The sequence below is a fragment of the Pyrgilauda ruficollis genome, unplaced genomic scaffold (assembly GCF_017590135.1).
Source record: "Pyrgilauda ruficollis isolate IOZ18807 unplaced genomic scaffold, ASM1759013v1 scaffold55, whole genome shotgun sequence".
Taxonomy (NCBI): domain Eukaryota; kingdom Metazoa; phylum Chordata; class Aves; order Passeriformes; family Passeridae; genus Pyrgilauda; species Pyrgilauda ruficollis.
Window position 1 is genome coordinate 3,862,114 of NW_024527155.1, and position 18,990 is coordinate 3,881,103.

At 37.6% G+C, this 18,990-nt stretch overlaps 1 protein-coding gene across 1 annotated transcript in view; it reads left to right on the top strand.

Moving 5' to 3' along the window:
• Positions 1–18,990, top strand: part of OTOG (otogelin) — a 91,518-nt gene that overhangs the window by 41,499 nt on the left and 31,029 nt on the right. The window contains exons 23-31 of the mRNA XM_041481110.1: positions 2,692–2,830; positions 3,491–3,625; positions 4,677–4,823; positions 5,417–5,536; positions 6,217–6,333; positions 7,213–7,369; positions 8,352–8,378; positions 11,119–11,286; positions 13,281–13,559. Coding sequence (XP_041337044.1) covers positions 2,692–2,830; positions 3,491–3,625; positions 4,677–4,823; positions 5,417–5,536; positions 6,217–6,333; positions 7,213–7,369; positions 8,352–8,378; positions 11,119–11,286; positions 13,281–13,559 — 1,289 coding nt within the window. The remainder of the gene's footprint in view (positions 1–2,691; positions 2,831–3,490; positions 3,626–4,676; positions 4,824–5,416; positions 5,537–6,216; positions 6,334–7,212; positions 7,370–8,351; positions 8,379–11,118; positions 11,287–13,280; positions 13,560–18,990) is intronic.

The window sequence follows — 18,990 nt, forward strand, 5'->3', positions numbered from 1 at the left end:
CATGCACAAACCCATAATGTTGTCATGGCTTTTGTAGTCTTCCATGTCCAGAAGCAGAGACATATTAAGTGGTAATGGCTTTTTGGCAGTTGTTCACGAATAGAGGAGAGCCTGCAACAAGCTCTGCATGATGCAAAGCGTAGGAAATGTGAGTCTGCTGAGTGGGTATGCAGGGGTGTATCTGATGTGATAAGGGAAAGGTGCAAAGCATGAGAGTGCTTCTGTGCAAACACACACACTTAGGCACTCATAGAAGTCATCATATCATGGGGTGCATTGAATTGTTTGTACTGATATTAAATATCATCTTAGTCATACTTGGTGTAGTGTTAGCAGCATAAATGTTGATATGATTTATCTATTGAACAGTGATGTGACAAAAAAAATCTTCGTAAGTTGGCAAAACTCCCTGTGAACTGACAGGAACTTTCAACCCAAGCTCTGGGGTCTGACTGACCTGTGGCTCTAGGTTTCCCAAGTTTTGTTTTCAGTTCAAGGACCTGAAATATTTAGCACATAGTGGCAACATTAAACACAAAATATTCTAATGCTGAGGCTACCAGAGCAACATTTTGATGGGGTGCTGTGCCAGGTAAGATGGGCTTGTGCAAGGAGATGTGTTGGGCTGCTGTCATCATGCTGAGACCATTGAGCAACTCCTGGTCACTCTCTGTGGGCTGCTGAATTGGGCCTCCTGTATTCTTTAACAAATACTTACTGGAAATATCCTGCATAAAAAACTATTTGAAGTTTAGAAGATGCTGATAGCTCAGCTTTTCAACTAGGGCTCTCTAGATTCTGATAACTAAATGTTAGTTCACTTAGTAAGAAACATGCATGGTATGGAGAACTTCAAAGACGTTGTGTACCTCTTAATCCCTTCCTTCTGACTATAAATGTGTTCCTGAAAAAAAAGAAAAGGATCTCCCTAGGCTTTACACGCTAAGCCATGTTTCTGCACAGGCCCTTAAGGCATCAGCATATGGAGATTTGAATAGGCCGTGAGTGAAACTAAAACCTCATGTCTCAGGAGAACACGAGAAGCAGCACTTAGTCTTCCAGTCCAAACAAATTTCTTCTGTTTGCCTCCCTCTCCATCAGCCTGATGAGGTTCCTTCCTTTGCTGCTCTGGGGTGACTGCAGTTAGCAAGTCCTGCTGCTATTTCCTTGAGCTTTGGTGCAGCAAACACTTCTCACATGTATTTTTAACTTATTTTAGCCATCTGCTTAGTGTAGTGATACACTTAGAGATGCAAAATGCAAGCAGTGGACCAAATCAGTGGTGGGATAAGCAAAGTCTTGGAAAACCTGGACAGTGGTTCCATGTAGGTTCAACTTAATTGCTAAGGGAACTGGAGGAAACCTGATGCTACCAGTAGCTGGAGCTGCCTAGATTTTCTAGAAATTTGCTGCCCTTCTGAAAAAAGTGGTGTACTGGCACTGTGATAGAAATATGAAGCAGAAGTTATACTGACAAACATTTATACTGAGAGAAAGCTTCATACTTCCTGCTACTTCAGTATATGAGATGTCAAATGTTAGAGATTTATCCAGTATTGCTGTAAGTCACATTAAGACTTTAGCTGTAAAATATTCAGCATTCATTTAACAAGGAAATTAAAAATAGTTTTTTTTAAAAGTAAACTTAGGCATGTACCAAAATTATATCACATGCTGTATTTAGTTTAACCTACATTTATAAAGATACCTATACTAAAGCTATGCCAAGGCACCAGCTTTGCTGTGTTTATCAAGGAAAATTTAAGTGTCTGGGTCATTTAGGAACCTAGAAATGAGATTTCAATGATTGCTTGTGGATGCAGGAAATGAAATTCTATCCATTATTTGTAAAACTTATCTAATTTCTGAAAATTTTATTTAGATTGTAAGAGGGTGATTCAGAAAGAGGCATAATATCCAATGCTTCAAAGCCTCCTATTATGCAAAAAGAATCCACTTCTCCTATGCTGCAAAGGCAATTCAGCAGGGTCTGAGCAGTCGTTCTCTAGATGTTGTGGTGAAAACCCTTTGATGTTTAAGGTGGCCATAGACATAACTTGAACTGTTCTAGAAGCTCCTAAATTCTTAGGCTGGTGTTTGGGGCTGATGACATCTGGAAAAAGAGTAAATCCAACAATGTGGTTCTTTTAAGGAACCTAAGCACCAAAATAATGCTACTGTAACATTTCCTTGGTAATTCTGTGAAATTCTTATTCAAGGACAGAATGCATGGAGATTATAGGAACAGGAACATGCTACTTTTTGACTGTAAGATTCAGCTTGTACAGAAAAAAATGCTGGGTGAGAAGCTGAAAAAGAAGGCTTTCTCCTTGTGGCGTGTTATTGGTGTGCACTAGAGAATAAATTGTATCACGTTGCGTGGGGTTTTTTGTTTTGTTTTTTGTTGGTTGTATTTTTTGGGGTTTTTGAGACTCGTTGTGATGCCTATATAGTCTGGAACCCTTAAATTCTCATGGAAGAAGAAACTTAGACTGTATGAGTTTAATATGCACTTTTTTTTTCTGGGAGAATTAATTGATGTGTTCTGCTTCTAGCCAACATTTCAAAATGCTTCTGTCCACGCTCCTCACACTTGCTCAGCTTTTGTTTCTTTGCTTCTCAGTGCCATAGCTGTAATAATTTGTCTGGGTTTGCAACTGATATTCCCATAATTGGTCGTGCATTTTTCAGCATTTGCCAGCATGGATCGTTCCAGTGCACCTTCCAGCCTTGCCCGTCGATGTGCACAGCGTACGGGGACCGGCACTACCGGACCTTCGATGGACTCACCTTTGACTTTGTTGGAACTTGTAAGGTTTACCTGGTTAAGGTGAGATTTTGGTGTAAAACTGTGGCATTCACGTTTTCTGAAAAAATCCCTTTGCCCAGGATTTTTCTTCTGGGAAGCTGAGAAGTGTCAGAGAAAAAAGGAAAACAATTCTTACCTCATTTGCTTCTCCTGTGTTCTGCTCAAGGGTGGAATGTGTTTAGAGATTGTTTGACTGGATTCTGGTGTGAGTTGTTTTCACTCTTTGGCCAATCAGTGCCAAGCTGTGTTGGGACTCTGGAGAGAGTCACGAGTTTTCATTATTATCTTTTTAGCATTCAGTAAGTATCCTTTCTGTATTCTTTGGTTTAGTATAGTATAGTGTTCTTTAATGTAATATATTATCATAAAGTAATAAATTAGCCCTCTGAGAACATGGAGTCAGATTCATCATTCCTTCCTGCCACAAGGGTCCCTGCAAATACAATGTAAAACCTCCCTAAAACTGGGTTTAAAACTGCTTGTTAAAATCTGCCATTGTACTTACTTCCTGTCTGTGCATTTTATTGAGTCCTACATTCTGTTTTTTCATTTTTGGCATTGTTGAGGCTTTGAATCATACATAACACAAACATGCTCTGATGTTTCTGCTAATTGAACTATGTAACAATACGTATATTTATATTAGTATATTTAAAAATTGACTTTTTTTTTTTTCTTCAGGGTATTTCTTCAACCAGTCTTTCTGTCATTATAGAGAATGTTGACTGCTTTAGTACTGGAATCATTTGCAGAAAAAATGTTTTCATTAATGTTGGAAAATCTCTTTTAGTATTTGATGATGAAACTGGGAATCCAGTAAGTTTCGTTTCTTACTGCTGGTCAAAAAGAAGCACGTGTGCTTCTCTGGGTGTTTCTTCCTTTCATAAGCAAAAACTTACTGTGCCACTTCAGTAGCAGAGGTGTAAATATCTTTACAGTGAAAGCTGATCATATCTGGATTGTTCAGTGGAAACCTTAAACAAAATTTTGTCTGTATTTGACAAAAATGTTAGAGGAGATAATTGTAGCTCTTTTGTTTAGACTTAATTCCTGTTTAATATCTTAGGAGAAATAAAAGTGTTTTGAAGTCAGTGGTACTTTTGCTATTAATTCCCCTAAGAGCTGAGTCAGGTCTGGAATGTATAGGAGGAATATTTCTATACAGTTAAAACATCCCAACAAATTACAGGGCCTGTGGAGTATATCCTCCACAGCTGGAATTTCATTTTTTGTTTTGGCCAAACTGCAAACTCTATTCTGTAAATGTTTAGTATTTTAGTATATTAGTAATTATAGTATAAATAGTACTATTTACAGTTTATAGACTGACTATAGAAAGGAAGTTTGTGTAATTAAACCAGGCATCTTAGTCCATGCAACAAATAAGTTGCAGCCTGATTGTTAGTGGATTGAGAGGAAAATGCTTTCTGTAAATAAGATTGTGATCTAGGGAGATATTTGGACAATTCCTTATTTCCAGAGGCTGCTTCATGCGTAGTTTTTACCTATTCATATTCAAAAAAAGCATGTGCCTGTAAGTGAAAATCATAATCAGGAGCCTTAAGACAATTCACCTACCTCCCAGATTAATCATTAGCATTCTAATCTTCAGTCCATTACCCATCCTATAAATTTGATATAAAATCAACTTTTAAAATTGGAAAATCATAAAAATACAATACAGTTCACATTCAAAATTCAGGCCCCTTTTGCTTAAGCATTTTTCCCCTCTGTGGCCTTCTGTCTGTTTTTGGACATGTCTGAGAACCATGTTGTTAATTTTATTTAGTTGTTTCATTTCTTCTCAAGTGAACATGTTATGAAGACACTATTTCCATTATAAGCTCCCTTGTTTTATTTTGAACAGAGCTTATCTAGTTACATAGATGGCCTACAAAAAATGCAGTTATGGAAAGCTGGATTTTTCACTGTTGTTCATTTTCCTGATGAACATATCACCATTCTTTGGGATCAGAGAACAACAGTTCATGTGCAGATGGGGCATCAGTGGCAGGTAGGTGGAACTCAGCACTCTTATTCCCATTTCTTTGAGGTGTTTATGTAAGTCTTGTTAAATGAGACATAATTATTCAGAGAATAGACTGTCACAAATAAATTAAAGAAGCATTCAGCTACATTGTCAATGAAAATATTCATTCTCATTGATCTTTTTTAGTTACTGTTTTCTGTATAACTTCTGTAACAACAGAGACAAATATCTTTGGGGCAAAGTTTTCCTTCAGTACTCATTCCTTACATTATTTTGCTGAGGCTTGAAAAAACACATTACTGGCTAACAGCACCCTTTTCTGAACAAAAAGATCTCATTTTTCAAAGACTTGGGGATACATAACTGAAAGGGCATAATAATGACATTGCCAAAATAAAATATCCTCCATAGCTTTGTTACTGAATTCTTCTGACTGAAAAGCTGAATTCTATTGATTAAAATTTAGCTAAAAAATGATCAAAATGTGGCAAATTTATAATTAAACAGCTGAAGACGCAAGTTTTGAAAATGGTCGTGGCTGACAGCATTTCGTCTTGAGAAAATACCTTTATATATATATGTATATATGTGCGTGTGTGTATATAATTTTTTTTCAGGGAGAATTGACTGGATTGTGTGGAAATTTTGATTTGAAGACAGTAAATGAACTGAGGACTCCAGATAATTTTGAATTAACGAACTCACAAGAGTTTGGAAACAGTTGGACAGCTGTAGAGGTACATGGCAAAAAGAGAATGTGCTTACTAGTATATTTTACTCATAGATTTTTTTGCTGTTAGACCATAAAATTAATCGTGAATGAAATCAGAAGTTCATTCCTGTAAGAACCAGTCAGGCAGCAATACAAATGACAATATCAGTGGTTCTTAAAGATTTCATAATCTGTTAAAGAAAATAATCACCTTTTTTGCTGCAGAGTGTTTAGAGAGTAAAGAAAGATGCTGCAACAATATATTGAATATTTTTGATTACATTTGAACAGTAAACTAGTGGGATTTCTGTATAAGGGAAGAATGTTGAGTTCACTTTAGAGTGTGTTGACAGTTTAGCTGATTTGTCATAGCTGGGAAACATTTAACTGTAGAACCATAGCAATGGAAAGAAAAAAAATTCTGTGTGCCTCTCTGGTACCTTTGATTAGACCCATAAGTATGTGTGTTTTTCTGTTGCTTTCAGTGGAACGTTTCTTCAGGTAGTGTAATTTTCCATTTCTTCTTCATTAGCATTAGATTTTAATTCCGTATCTTAGTCCTGCTTTAGTTTCATAAATTATGCATTTGTTTCATGTTTTGCATCTCCCTAAAAAAATAAAAATCACAAAAATATGCTTTGCAAGTTCAAAACACAACGTGGTTATGAAAAAGATTTCTCACCTTCATTTTGCTTCCCTGTTTAGTGTGTTGACAGCTCTGACATTCGAAATCCATGCAGTTTGAACCCCCTTAGAGAGCCATTTGCCAAGAAGGAATGTGGGATACTGCTAAGTGAAGCATTTGAAGCTTGCCACCCAGTGGTGAGTTGTAGTCCTGTATATAAACAAGTGACAGCGAACATAGCACCAGAGAGAAAGGTTATCCTTCAACGTGAAGCTTTTTGTTATTAATGAAGACAAAAATACACCTAATTTGGGATGTTTTCTTTTTAATCACAAGTATTGTTTGTATAAGCATAACCACTTGCTTTTAATGAAATGTGTTACATGGCATGCCCATTTTTCATGCAGATATAAATAAATGTGTTGAATGGGCAGTGTCAGATGGAGAGAACTGATTCCTAGAAAACTTACTCAAATGTAAATCCATGTAGAATGTGTAACATTTCAATAAGAAAATTAGCATTGACAGTTTTCTTTGAAATTTTGTCACTTAAGACAAGACTCGAAGATACTGTAAGGAAAAATGACAAATTCTTATGTGAAATTGCCTGATAATATGAAGAGAATATTAACCATTCACATGTAAAGAAGAGCTTTCTGTCTACTTTGATTTCTTACGTTTTATGTGTGTCTGACTTCCTTAAAATTTCTGGGTTTTACTGATTTAGTAAACTGATTTAGTTTTACTGATCAGTTTAGTCTTTCATTTCACAGTTTTTCACAGATTTTTAGGGCTTAAATATTATGAAACAATATAAAACACAAGTCCACGTCAATGTCTTCATGTGCCTGTTCTTGATGGGTCATTGATTTAATTGTGTTGCTAAGTGCTGGACACGATTTTATGGTGTGTCCCAATGAACATTTTTTCTCATGTTTCAGGAAGCATTGAGAGTGAAATCTTTAATTCTTCCAAGCTGGATGTATTGCCTTTTGGAAGAGCCATAGCTTTGTGTCGAGGTGCTAGCTGGCAGTTCCTGTAGGGATGTTTTTGATAAGTGATATTTTCATTTCCAGATCGACGTCACCTGGTTTTACTCCAACTGCTTGACAGACACTTGTGGCTGTACCCAAGGTGGTGACTGTGAGTGTTTCTGTACAAGTGTCTCAGCTTATGCCCATCAGTGCTGCCAGCACGGGGTTGCTGTGGACTGGAGGTCTCCCAGAGTGTGCCGTAAGTTTGTTTAACCAGCACTGCCAAGGGCTGCCCCTGCCCTGCATTCCTGGCAGCCAGACCTGAAAACTCAGTCACCCCAGCTGACCTGGGGCCATGAATTGAATCTAAGCCTCACTGGTGCCTCTCACTCCAATTTCATTCTGATTTAGCTGGTTTATGAGCTTTTTCTGTGTTGTGAGTGATACTTTTGTACTTTTAAACCCTTTGTCCTGTGATGTGAAAGGAGAAGTCATGGGAAGTCTGTATTAGGGTACAGCATGCGTCCTTCAAAGCAAAGGTGCAAAGTTAACAGCTCAAGGGATTTCCATCTTCAGGAGAACTTCACTTATTAATAAGATCTAGTAAATATATGTGCCCTATTAGACCCCCCAGAGCAAGTGTGAAATATAAATGTCTTCTGAAGAAAAACAAATCAGTTTTTAAGCTGGGCAGAGGATTCCTCTCCAACAATTCTTAGAATTTACAAAAAAAAAAAAAAAATCTGAGACCCTTTTCTCTAACACCTAGTGGAAATGCCTAACAGAAGGCTGTCCTTTCCCCAAAGATGCCATAAAAGAAGGGGAGATGCAAAGAAAGCATTTTTCTAACTTTGCAGTTGTACAGAGAGAGTGTGCAGCTTGCTCAGGGTCACACAGCAAACTGGCCTCAGAGTGAGGGGGTTGCTCTTAACTTTTGATGGAAAAGGTGTGTTGTAATGTGAAGCTCAGTCATAGCCGCTAGAGGTCACAAAAAGACAGCTGAAGGTATGTAAGCTTAGTATTTCCTGCTGGGAAGCAATGCTTTATTTACATCTGCGTAGTTTAAATTAGTGTTTTATCTAAAGAACAGTAAATATTTGGCAATAACTTTTTAATACATGTTTGTATATGATGTAATGTGGCCAAGCATTTGGCTCACATCTTAATCGTTAAGGGGAATAGAAAACCTGTTTATCTACAGAATGCCTGTAACTGCATATTTTTTCTTTTTCTTTTTTTAGCTTATGATTGTGAATATTTCAACAAAGGTAAGTTCTAGAGAAAGTGAAAAAATATCAATGGAATCTTGGTTTTTTTTTCATTTAAGTTTTAGCATCTTTGTATAAAAGCAATTCTATTACTGAAAACATTTGTGAATGTTATGTTTAACTAGTCAAGATTGTTTTGCTGCTTTATTTTGCTTTTTTAAAGGCTTTTAATTTCATAATTTGTGGACCTCTTCTGAGAACATATGTCTAACTAATTTTCTTTGCAGTGATAGGTGATGATTAAACATTTAAATCATTAATTAATTAATGGACTATCAACTGGAAAGTGCTAGTGGCGCTACTTGCTAAGGTGCAGTGCAGTTCAAAGCTGAGCAGAGCCCAGCGGGTTGTTAAATCACTGACAGGCTCCTGAGCAGCCTCCAGAGGGAGGTAGCTGTTAAGCTATGACAACTTTTTGTCCCCAGAGGGGAATAACTCTCCTTTTAGTTCTGTCTGACCTAGGCTGGAGTTCCTGAGCAGCCAGCATTGCTGCTGCATTGGAGGGGCTGTCAGTGAGGGGTGCAAAGCTTGGGGAAGGTGCTGGACCGTACCTTGAACCTGCACTGGGTGCAGCAGGGCTGTGTTAGCCCGGGAACCCATATTCAGACTATTTCCAAATCACCCTGCCCGTGTCTGCACAGTCAGGTGTGGCACACACGGCAGCCTGGTGTGAGGATGGGTCAGGGCTCCTGCTATTTGTGCTGCAACTCTTTATCAAGCTCATGTAGAAGCCTGTCTACCCACATGACATGGAGTATTTTGGTCTTCTGATCAATATTGCAGCAGCTCACTCCTGGAAAGGTCTCAGAAAGGGACAAAGTTAAATTAGGACAGACTTATGCACTCTGCCAGGCCCAGAAAATATAGCCAAGAAATGTGCTTTTTTTTCTTACACTGACTCCTGAAAAGATTTTGAGTGGAGCCAAATCACTAATACATGGGAATTTTATCTAAATTACCATTTAAGACTTTCAATAAATTTAAATAAAGGATAGTTGAATATAAGAGGTGATTGAAGGTTTTTGTTTTCTTTTTGGTTTGTTTGTTTTGTGAAAGAAATACAGTCTGATAACAGACAATGTTAGTGCAGGTAGACTGCAAGTGCAGTGCCTCTAACATTTGTGGTAATAGTGAAGCTAAATGATCACACATACTTTTAAGATGTGTTCTTACCTTTATTTATTAGAGAATTCTCACTGACAGAAATTAGTGGAAATAGTGGAGATTTGTGCATGTGACCAGCCTTGAAATAAACGTGGTTGTTTTATACTTCTTTCTTTGTATTTTTGTACTCTTTGTACTCTTTTGTACTCTAATCCAGCTCATCAGTATTCAACATATAAAATTTCAGAGCTGTCAGTGGGCAAAAAAAAAAATCATCTCCATGCTGAAGATTTTCTTGTCTACATAACTTAGAGTAGGATGACCCAGAATTACTTTGTTTCGGAGATGGGAACGTTAAGAAATTGTCTTAGACCAGAAAGAAGTTTTCTCTATGTATTCTCTGTATGAATCCAGAGTGAAATAGTTCTAGTCTTAGAAGAAGCAGAGGCCTTTTGTCTTTGATCAAGGGAAATCCTCAGCTGGTGGCTGTGGTCTCTCAACTTTTGGATGGGCCTGAGATGGGATACTTAAACAGATAAGGATATTTCCAGAGCAGTAGATGTTTTAAGTAGTAGTTTAAAACAGGTTTTTTTCAACTCCCTGCACTGAAGGTAAGGAGGTATTTTGTACGTGTTTAGGTGAGCGTGGACTTGTGTCCTAACTGGCTACTTTTTCATGCCATTAGAATCTAAACCTCTACTTATAATGTAGCATCCTTAGGATTTCAAAACTCTTAATAAGTGTTAAGGTTTTGGAGAACCAGAGTATGAAGGCAAGTTGCAAATCGCAGTCCAAAATTGTAACCTGTTGGAACAGATTGTAAGAGTCAATGCTATTAACTTCCCAGTTGATAGCTGCAGTTATCTCAGCTGTGTGCTTGCCATGTCCTGGCTTGTGGGTAAATGGTAATGAGGTGAATTGCTCAGGTGAGGCATAAAAGGCCTAATTTTAACAGGGAACTTAACAGAAATAGTCTCAAACATTTAAAAATAATCTCTAAATTATTTTTCTGCAGTAAAGTTTGATCTAAATGAGAAGGTGTGGCATTTTAAGGTTTATAAAATAAATTTGTGTATTATTGGCTTTTTTTACTTACAGATAAAATTATGACCATTCTTTGCTTATGATGCAGATTTCTTCCTGTCTTACTTCTCAGTGGTTATGTTTGTATCCTCACTGTTCAAGGAGTTTCTTGATGCTTGTTGACAACAAACTTTTATTCTCTGCAATATGCCTCATGCTTTGGACATTAATAAAATAGATGTTAAAAAGTAGTAAGAAGTGTATAATCAGTTCAACCATACAAATAAATAGTTTAGAAGGATCCTAAATCAAGTAACCAAGGGGCCAGCTAACTTCAATAAAATGATTATGAAACCAAAGCAGATGAGAGGGGCAAAAAGCAGAAGCTGATAATGAATCTTGAAAATTGGAAGTAGGTATTCTTGATAGTTTTCAGAATATGTATTTTCTAAAAAAGGTTTGTTTTCGTTTTCTTTCAAGTTTAGTGCATGGCACCTAGATCTATTTGCAGAGTGGTGAGATGTGTTTTTCTTCATGTGCTCTGCCCTAATGCTTAGAGCTCAAGCATTTGTGACACTTGACATGAAAAATAATTGGTTTTTTTCCCCCACAGCTCTGGGAAAAGGCCCATACAAACTGGTCAGCTATTTGGATGGAAAATTTGTAATAGCAGCGAAATTGGTGGACGGCATTGTTTTCCCCATGAAAGAAGATGATATTGTTCCTGGGCATGTAGTGAGCTTTATGCTGACTTCAGGACTTTATAAACCCAAAGCACATGGTAAAGTCATAATAACCTAGCATCTTAAATAAGACAGAGCAAACTCTGCCCTTGTTTTTAAGAATAAACCTGGGTGAAAAAAAATCCTTGCATTATCAGTCGGTTGAATGTACACTTTAATGCCTGCCAAAATTTTCTTGGGTGGGTTTTAGATTGTATCTTTGTAAGCAGTTGAAAAGCAGCTGTCTCCCCACACCCCAGCCTTCAGAAGCACCAAACTGGTATTGCAGCCCAGTAACCTGTGTGTTGCTCCCTTTTGCCTCTCTTCTGGTGGAACTGGGAAAGAATGGGAGAGAAATGTTGCAAGGAAAGTGCTCCCCACTTGCCTTGCTCTGCCATCATCACTCATTGTCTGCCCACACACACAGAGATGCCCTTTGGCACTGGCTGAGGGTGAGTGCTGCAAATCTGTCTCCTTTGGTTCCCAATTTAAGTTTTCCCTGAAGGAAACTTCCTTCTTCTTTAGAAGAAAGATATGTTGCACACCTTCAGACATGTGCAGAAAGCCTACAAGAGTGTATCCATCATTTGGAACATTAATTAAATGCTGAAGTTGTCTGCATACACAGCTTCAATGCCCACAGAGACTTGGGTGTCTATGGTTTTACTGACCTTGGATAGCCTGAAAGTGGCTTTGTGTCACTTAAAAAATTATAAGTCTTTGATTACTGATACTGCTGTCTGTAGAACTGACACAAGAGCTCATGTAACAGAATAGCTGGGGATAGGTTTCTTTTATTAGTCATAGTTTTGAAGCACTTGTACATTGTGTTCAATTTATGTTTGGAAAGGGGAGGTCGTTCCTACTGTTCTGTTCCTCTATAAAAATCTCTTGCTCAGAATTTAACCTGGCAAATAGAATTTATGCCTTGTGGTCCAGTTTGAGCAAATGGCATTTCATCATTTGGTCATGAGGAATCTGTACAATCAATATGATGTATCATTACAGGACGTTCATGACTCTTTGGTACCTCATCAAAATGCATGTCTTCCCAGTTTCAGGCATTCCTGGATAATGGAGAGTTTGGGCCATTAATGCACTGATTGGCTGTACAGCAGGTGTTAAAAATCACACTGACTGTCCTTTGTTACTTATCAAAGAGCTGCTTGCTACAGACAATTCATAAAAAGGCATTCACTAGTACTGCTAGATTTTTCAGATTATCTGAAGCTTTTATGCTCAGAAAACAAGGTGGTCTTCCAGAAGTGTTATGCCAGAATGCGATAATGTATCCTTTTAATAGAGATCATTTGTTTTCTAAGCATTTTTTTTGAGAAATGCTACCCAGTCCTTGAGGGTTAGTTGATTTTACAGTAGATTAATGGCTGTTTTCAAGAGACTAGCAGAGTTTACAACAAAATAGAATGAAGTAATTCTGTGAGCAACAGATGCCTGTAACAGGCTCAAGATCTGATGCCCTGCAATTGGCTGTACAGAGGCTGCTTGAAATCAGAAGTACTTCAGGGTAAGGTATCATGAGGGAACATTTGCCAGAAAGAAGACTTTGCTGTAACATTCTTAGAGGGAGAGCTAGAGAGCTGAATGAAAAATACAGTTTTTTAATTTATTTTTAATGAAAGGCTAAGCTTTTAAGCTATCAATTTCTGATGGCAAATGTTAATTTAAAACCTAGTTAGATGGAGTTGAAGTTTTTATTAAACAACTGGCTTAGTAAAAACTGTGAATTAAGTTTTGCTTGACTGCAGGGCTGTATTCCTTTATCCTGGTGTGGGCAAATGTCTCAGTCTCTTTGTATTCCTGTTGGAATCTGTAGAGTATTTAGAAAACTCAATCATCATCACAATCTAGCACTCTGCGATCCATACATAGTGTATTTTCTTACAAGATTCAGGCTGTTTTCACTGGTAAGGCCAAAGTCAATCTTCATTCCTCACGCTACTAGTATCAGTAGTGGTACATCAGAATGAACTTGGTTTATTATGCAGGTATCAACAAATAAGTTCTGTGTGCTCTCCTGTTTTGTTTTTTTCAGATTCCAGCTTGATTTCATTTGAAACAGCTGAGAGACCAAATTATTTTCTTCAGCTGGTCTCCAATAATACTCTTGTTGTTTCTAAATGGAAAAAATCGGAAGATTTTCACAATAGGTCTACGTTTGTCATCCACAAGAATACGTGGCTGTCGGGATACAGTTCCTTTGAGTCATTTGCAAAACCAGGATTCTTCATCCATATTTCAGCCTCTTCAGTTGAGCTTTTGAAATACCATCATTCAGAGGAGTTCAGACTGTCAACCCTTTTTAAACTTGTAGGTAAGTAATTATACTTGAGTGTTATGAGCAGCAGTTTTCTCCCTGTGCAAATCCAGGCGAAATGGTGTTGTTATTTTCAGAGGTGATGAGATTACTTACCTCTCCCCTACATTACCAGGAGCTGTGGGAACTCTGGGACATCCAGGCTCAAAATATTTTTCCCTGAGCATTGTAGTGAAGATGAGATTCTGTTTTCTTGTGAAAAGCCATAAAATAGCTTAATACACAATTTGGTTTTTTTTTTTTTAATTTGCCAAATGGATTTGGAAATACATATCCTAATGGATATTTTCTGGGCAATACTTGCTGTGGAGGTGGTAAGAAAATTCTTTAGGAGAGGAACATTCATACTCACAAATAATGGATTCACAAAGGGAATAGAAAAAAACAGATCTCTAAAGTTTAAAGTGTGTGGACAACATTTTCTCTCCTTTGCCTGCTGCCAAGAGAGAGATTTCTGTACAGTGGATTCTCATTTTTAACCTTGTGGCCTCCTCAGGAGTAATGCCATCCAGTGCTAAGGACATGGCCTGTAGGCTACACCTTTCAAAGCTCATTTTCTCCTGAGAAATACCTTGGCTTTTATCCACTACCCACTCAGAGATGCTGTGTCTGTTGGGATGTTAACCACTGTCACTCATCATCTGGTTGGGGGTATTCACCCCTTTCTGGGGATACAGATGTTCATTTCCCTAATGTTTCTTGAACAGATACAGCTTTTGAATACAAAACAGGCTGCTGTGAGGGTGTTTCTGCCTACCTGTGAGACTCCCATTCCCATAATAGTTACGTTCCACTGAGACGTGAGGATCAGAAATGAAGATATTCGTCTGAGGGTCTTTTCATAGGAGCTGGCTGCAGATGATGCTCCTACAAGAGCTGATGACAAAACCACACACACACAAAAAAAAGTCATTCAAGATATTTATATTTCTGTGGGTTTTGTTTTTGGGGTTTTTTTTTAATATCAGTAGGGAAAAGAAATAATAAGGATTACAGTTTTTACATATTCTTAAACAAGTGGAACCATGCACTGAAATGAAGGTAGCCTTGGAGGTCAGGAAAAACATGAAAGAAGTTATATTGGCATATAAAATAAAGCAAAGCAGATCATTCATGTAACTGCTCTTTGCTTTAGCTTTTACTTGCCTTAACACATTAGATACATCAAACCTATTCATTTATGAAATTCAGTGACAACAATTACTTGCTGAAACCAAGTATAGTATATATAATTCCAAAATCACTGCAAGTGATTATGTTCTAAAACTTTTTTATTGTACTGAAGTTTTAAATGCATTAACTATTTATTTATTTATTTATTTAGCAGAAGTATTTTAAAAAGTGTTCCTGGCTATACCATGTTTTAGAATCAGTTGTTCATTCTCTGAAATTGAAATGCGTTTTACAAGCAAAGATAAAAAAAAAAAGAAATATTGTATCAAGTAAAGCATGGCCTGGCCATGTTTTACAGTGACCATGTTGAATGGTGGCACAGACAAACCTGAAGCAACCTCTGATTTCTGTGACAGAAGAGGCCAACTGTATGCCTCGTGGAGCTTCTTGTTATCAAAACACTGAATTAAAGTGTTAATGGTGTCATTGTGAATCTGCCGATGTTTTGCGGTACATTACGCTGACAGCCTAATGCAGCTGTTGACTGGCACACTCCAACTCCAGAAAAACGACAGATTTTGTCATTGCCAAATGCCTGTTGCCTCTTGACAAATGCTTGTAATCACAGAGCTGTTGAGGTTTTTGAGCGGCAGAATTAGAGGGCTAATGCTATTACCGGGATGTTCGTACAGCATTTCAAGCAAGGCACTTTTTTGGGACATAACAAAAATATCTCCTTAGTCTTTTGTCTTTGAGGGAGGAATGAAGAAGGTTAAAGCATGTTCCAATTCTCAGTGGTCGTCCATTAACACAGAATGGTATGTCTTTTCAAGTGTGAAGTCTTTACCCTCCAGTCATTATACCGAAAAATCCTATTTATGCCAATGGAAAACTAAAACAATTTACCTCAGCAAGTGGGATCAGATCAAATGATCAAGAGGTATTTCATTAATCACCACATCCGAGGGCTTGGGTTTCAGAGTTTTATAAGCAGAGGAGCATAGGGCTCCAATCTTTCTCCAGTGTACTTTCACAAGGGCCAGCCTGCTGATGTAGGGTAATTACATGGTCTAAAAATACAGCAGCATTTGTTTAAGTTAATGGAAAAGTTACACCAGCTCCAGAGTGCGCAGGCAAAGGCATATTGGGTTTCCTGCTGACTATTGTAAATGCTTTGCATATTAGATCAGAAACTCTTGAAGCGGGAGCAGCTATTCCTGCGGAATCAGAGGATAAATATCAAGAGCAGAATAATAGGCCCAGTAAATCCCCTTGGCCAGAAAGTTCCTCATGAGACTTCTGGGTGCTCTGTGACGCACATTCAAAAGGAAGAATTTTAAGTGACCTGCTCACCACAGCAGTAGACACATGTCTGTTTCAAGTCAGCTGACGAGTCACTTTTTCCAGTTTCATCGCAATAAATATTGTCACGTTGGGATACACCAAGGTTGGGAGGTGTTTGCCACGAGAAGTCACTTCAGCTTTAAAATTAGGTTGTTTTCATTATACTTTGCTTTTTTGCTGTTCCTGTTCCCACAAACATTTAAGGAAATTGAGTAGAAAACTGAATTTTGATGTGTATCGCAAGAAAATGTATTTTTGCTTTCTATTCAGGAATTTCTTTGCTGGCAAACAAATTGGTATACATTCAGTCAAAAGAAAGAACACTCTTACACTTACCAGATGGACAAACACAAAGGTGTAATGTAAGAGCCATCCATTTCCATTTGAGATTGCTGGGATATAACTTCATGTAGGAAATTTATGACCTTTTTATGGATATAGCTGCTATTTTCTTATACCTTTTAAAAATAATATGCTCAAACTAGTCACCTTTCATCATTCATGTAATTGTCACCCATTTAGGATCACTATGAGTTACTTTTGTCTGTTATGAAAATGTGACTTGCCCCGTATAAATTCTGCAATGAAGTATTTAACAATGCTGGTTACATGCTTCAATAGCTAACTTGCTGTAAATACAAAGCCTGTTTTAGAGAGAATTTTCAGCTAAAATTAAAATATCAAGATGCACTGACTATAGGCACACTGCACAGAGGCATTTTTCAATGTTTAAGTTTGATACAGAGCACTTCTGATCTTGGTATTTTAATTAACTCAGTCACATTCAGAAACATGGTGCAAAACTGAAAATTAAATTCACTTTAATGAAAAAGTTTTTTACAAAACTATCTTTTTACCTTAAGTCAGTTTTACACCGGCTGTTTTAACATCAGTTTACTCTTATCCACTTCCATTAGCAGAATTAATTTTCTGGAGTGTCTTGCTTCACTCATAATGAGTTGCTGTTGAGTTTGATTTGAGCTCGTGTGCTTTGTTGGCCCAAAAGATCTTGACTTGGGGCTGGAAAATGCTGAGCAACTGCTGCTGTACCTGCAGATCCCATGTGTGCCACTGAACACATCTGCTTGGTAGCTCCTGCAGTCAGACTGAGGTTTCTGTACAATAACATCTTTCCTTTTTTCCATCTTTTCCATCTTTCCATCTTTTCTTTTCCTTGTTTTTCCACAAACATTTGCCCTACCATTTTTGGCTGAATAAATAGGAGGAGATTAAAGGGTTGTGTTAACATTGTAATAGTAAACTGAACCGTACGTAGATGAGAGGTAGGTAATTGCACTTTGCTTCCAGTGATGTTTTGGCTGCGCACAAAGTTTAGTTTTTCCAGTGATATTTGCTTACATTTCTCATTGCAGAAACTTAGAAGTCATGAGCAGGGTTTGTTACTCGTTTGTGTGTGTTAAGTGAGTAGATAGGATTTCATGTTTCTAAACTTGTAACTGAGGAGACAGGCAATCTAAGTTACCAAGCAGAGTTTTGCCTCCATTATAAATAGAACTAATTCTAAAGCAGTTTTTGTGCCTACTGGATTTTTAAAAAAATTTTGGGTTAAAGTAGCAAAAAAGGAAAAAGCATCAGGTAAGAATGAAAATCCAAATACTTGATTTTTAAAAATTATTTTTTAGATGTTTATTTTGAATACAACCTTTTATTAACACTGGAACATTTCAAATTTTAGGGTTTATTTTTAAGTAAATAGCCATTTTTTTGAGCATAACTTGGAATTATTCATATTGGAAAGATTCTAATAATGGCAGATTTTGTCCCTGTGACATAAAAGTCAGCATAGAAAATTAAGGTCAGGAACTTGTGAACAGTAAGAATTGCCAACTGACAAAAAGAAGTGGCCAAGTTGCTAAGAAAGGTGGTTGTGGCTCAGCAGAACCTCGTGGTCTGTCAGTGATAAAATAGCAAAAATCTTCATTAAATGGTAGCTACTTCTGTTGTCATCCCAGTTTTATTTTTGAAAGCTGTGAAGAAGGAAATCATAAATTACAGGGAAGAAAACGCTTCTCCGGTGTTGAAGAAGGTGTGAAAGCAGAGGAGTTGGGAAATGTCTTTTAATCTATTAAAAGCCACTGTCACCCAGGACATCAGTCACCATTTTGGGAAGGATTTGCTGTGTCACCCAACAGGAGACAAATGCTGGTAGACTTGACAAGGAGACACATGGCTGTCTCCAGATGCCATGACGAATCCTTTTGAGGAACATATGCCTGGAACGAGAAGCTTGATTCATTGTCTGTAAACTGCGAATCATTGTTCTGTGGTGAGGGAGCTCTGTTGCTGCTCAGGCTGCTGTAAGCTCGTGTTACTGCTTGCTGGAAGGGGAATTTAAGTATTAAAAAAATGGGAAGCATGTGGTGGAGGTGGCTGAACAGACCAAGTGACCTCAGCCACTCCTCATGGGGCTTCCCCTCAAGGCCCTTCACCATCTTCATTGCTCCTTTGGGCACTCTCTAGCAGCTGAATGCCCTTTTTTTATATTGTGGTGACCAAAACTGCACACAGGGCTTGAGGTGAGGCTGCACCAGTGCAGAGCAGGTGTTTTTGTGTTGTTTTTTGTTTTGTTTTGTTTTACAGTGGCCTGATCCTTGGGATGCTCAGGCATTCCAGAAGTTAGGTTGACAATAGTGAAAACTCTAAATATGATGAATTATTGAACTGATGTTTTCTTAATACTCTAAAGAATTTTCCCACAAGTCATAAAAAACTACAGATATCCAAATACTTGATTTTTCATAATACCTTATGAGTTTACAGAGACATCCTCAAAACTTTCTGAGAAAAACGAAAACAATTCATACAAATACTCAGTACTCAACTCTTGCTGTGGTTATTTGGTGTGCTCTTTAATGTAGTTTGCACACTAAAAAACACCGGTATAGCTTGGCCTCACATACTCCATTCTCTAAAATATCTTGACTGGAAAATTACATGTCCATTGGTTCTA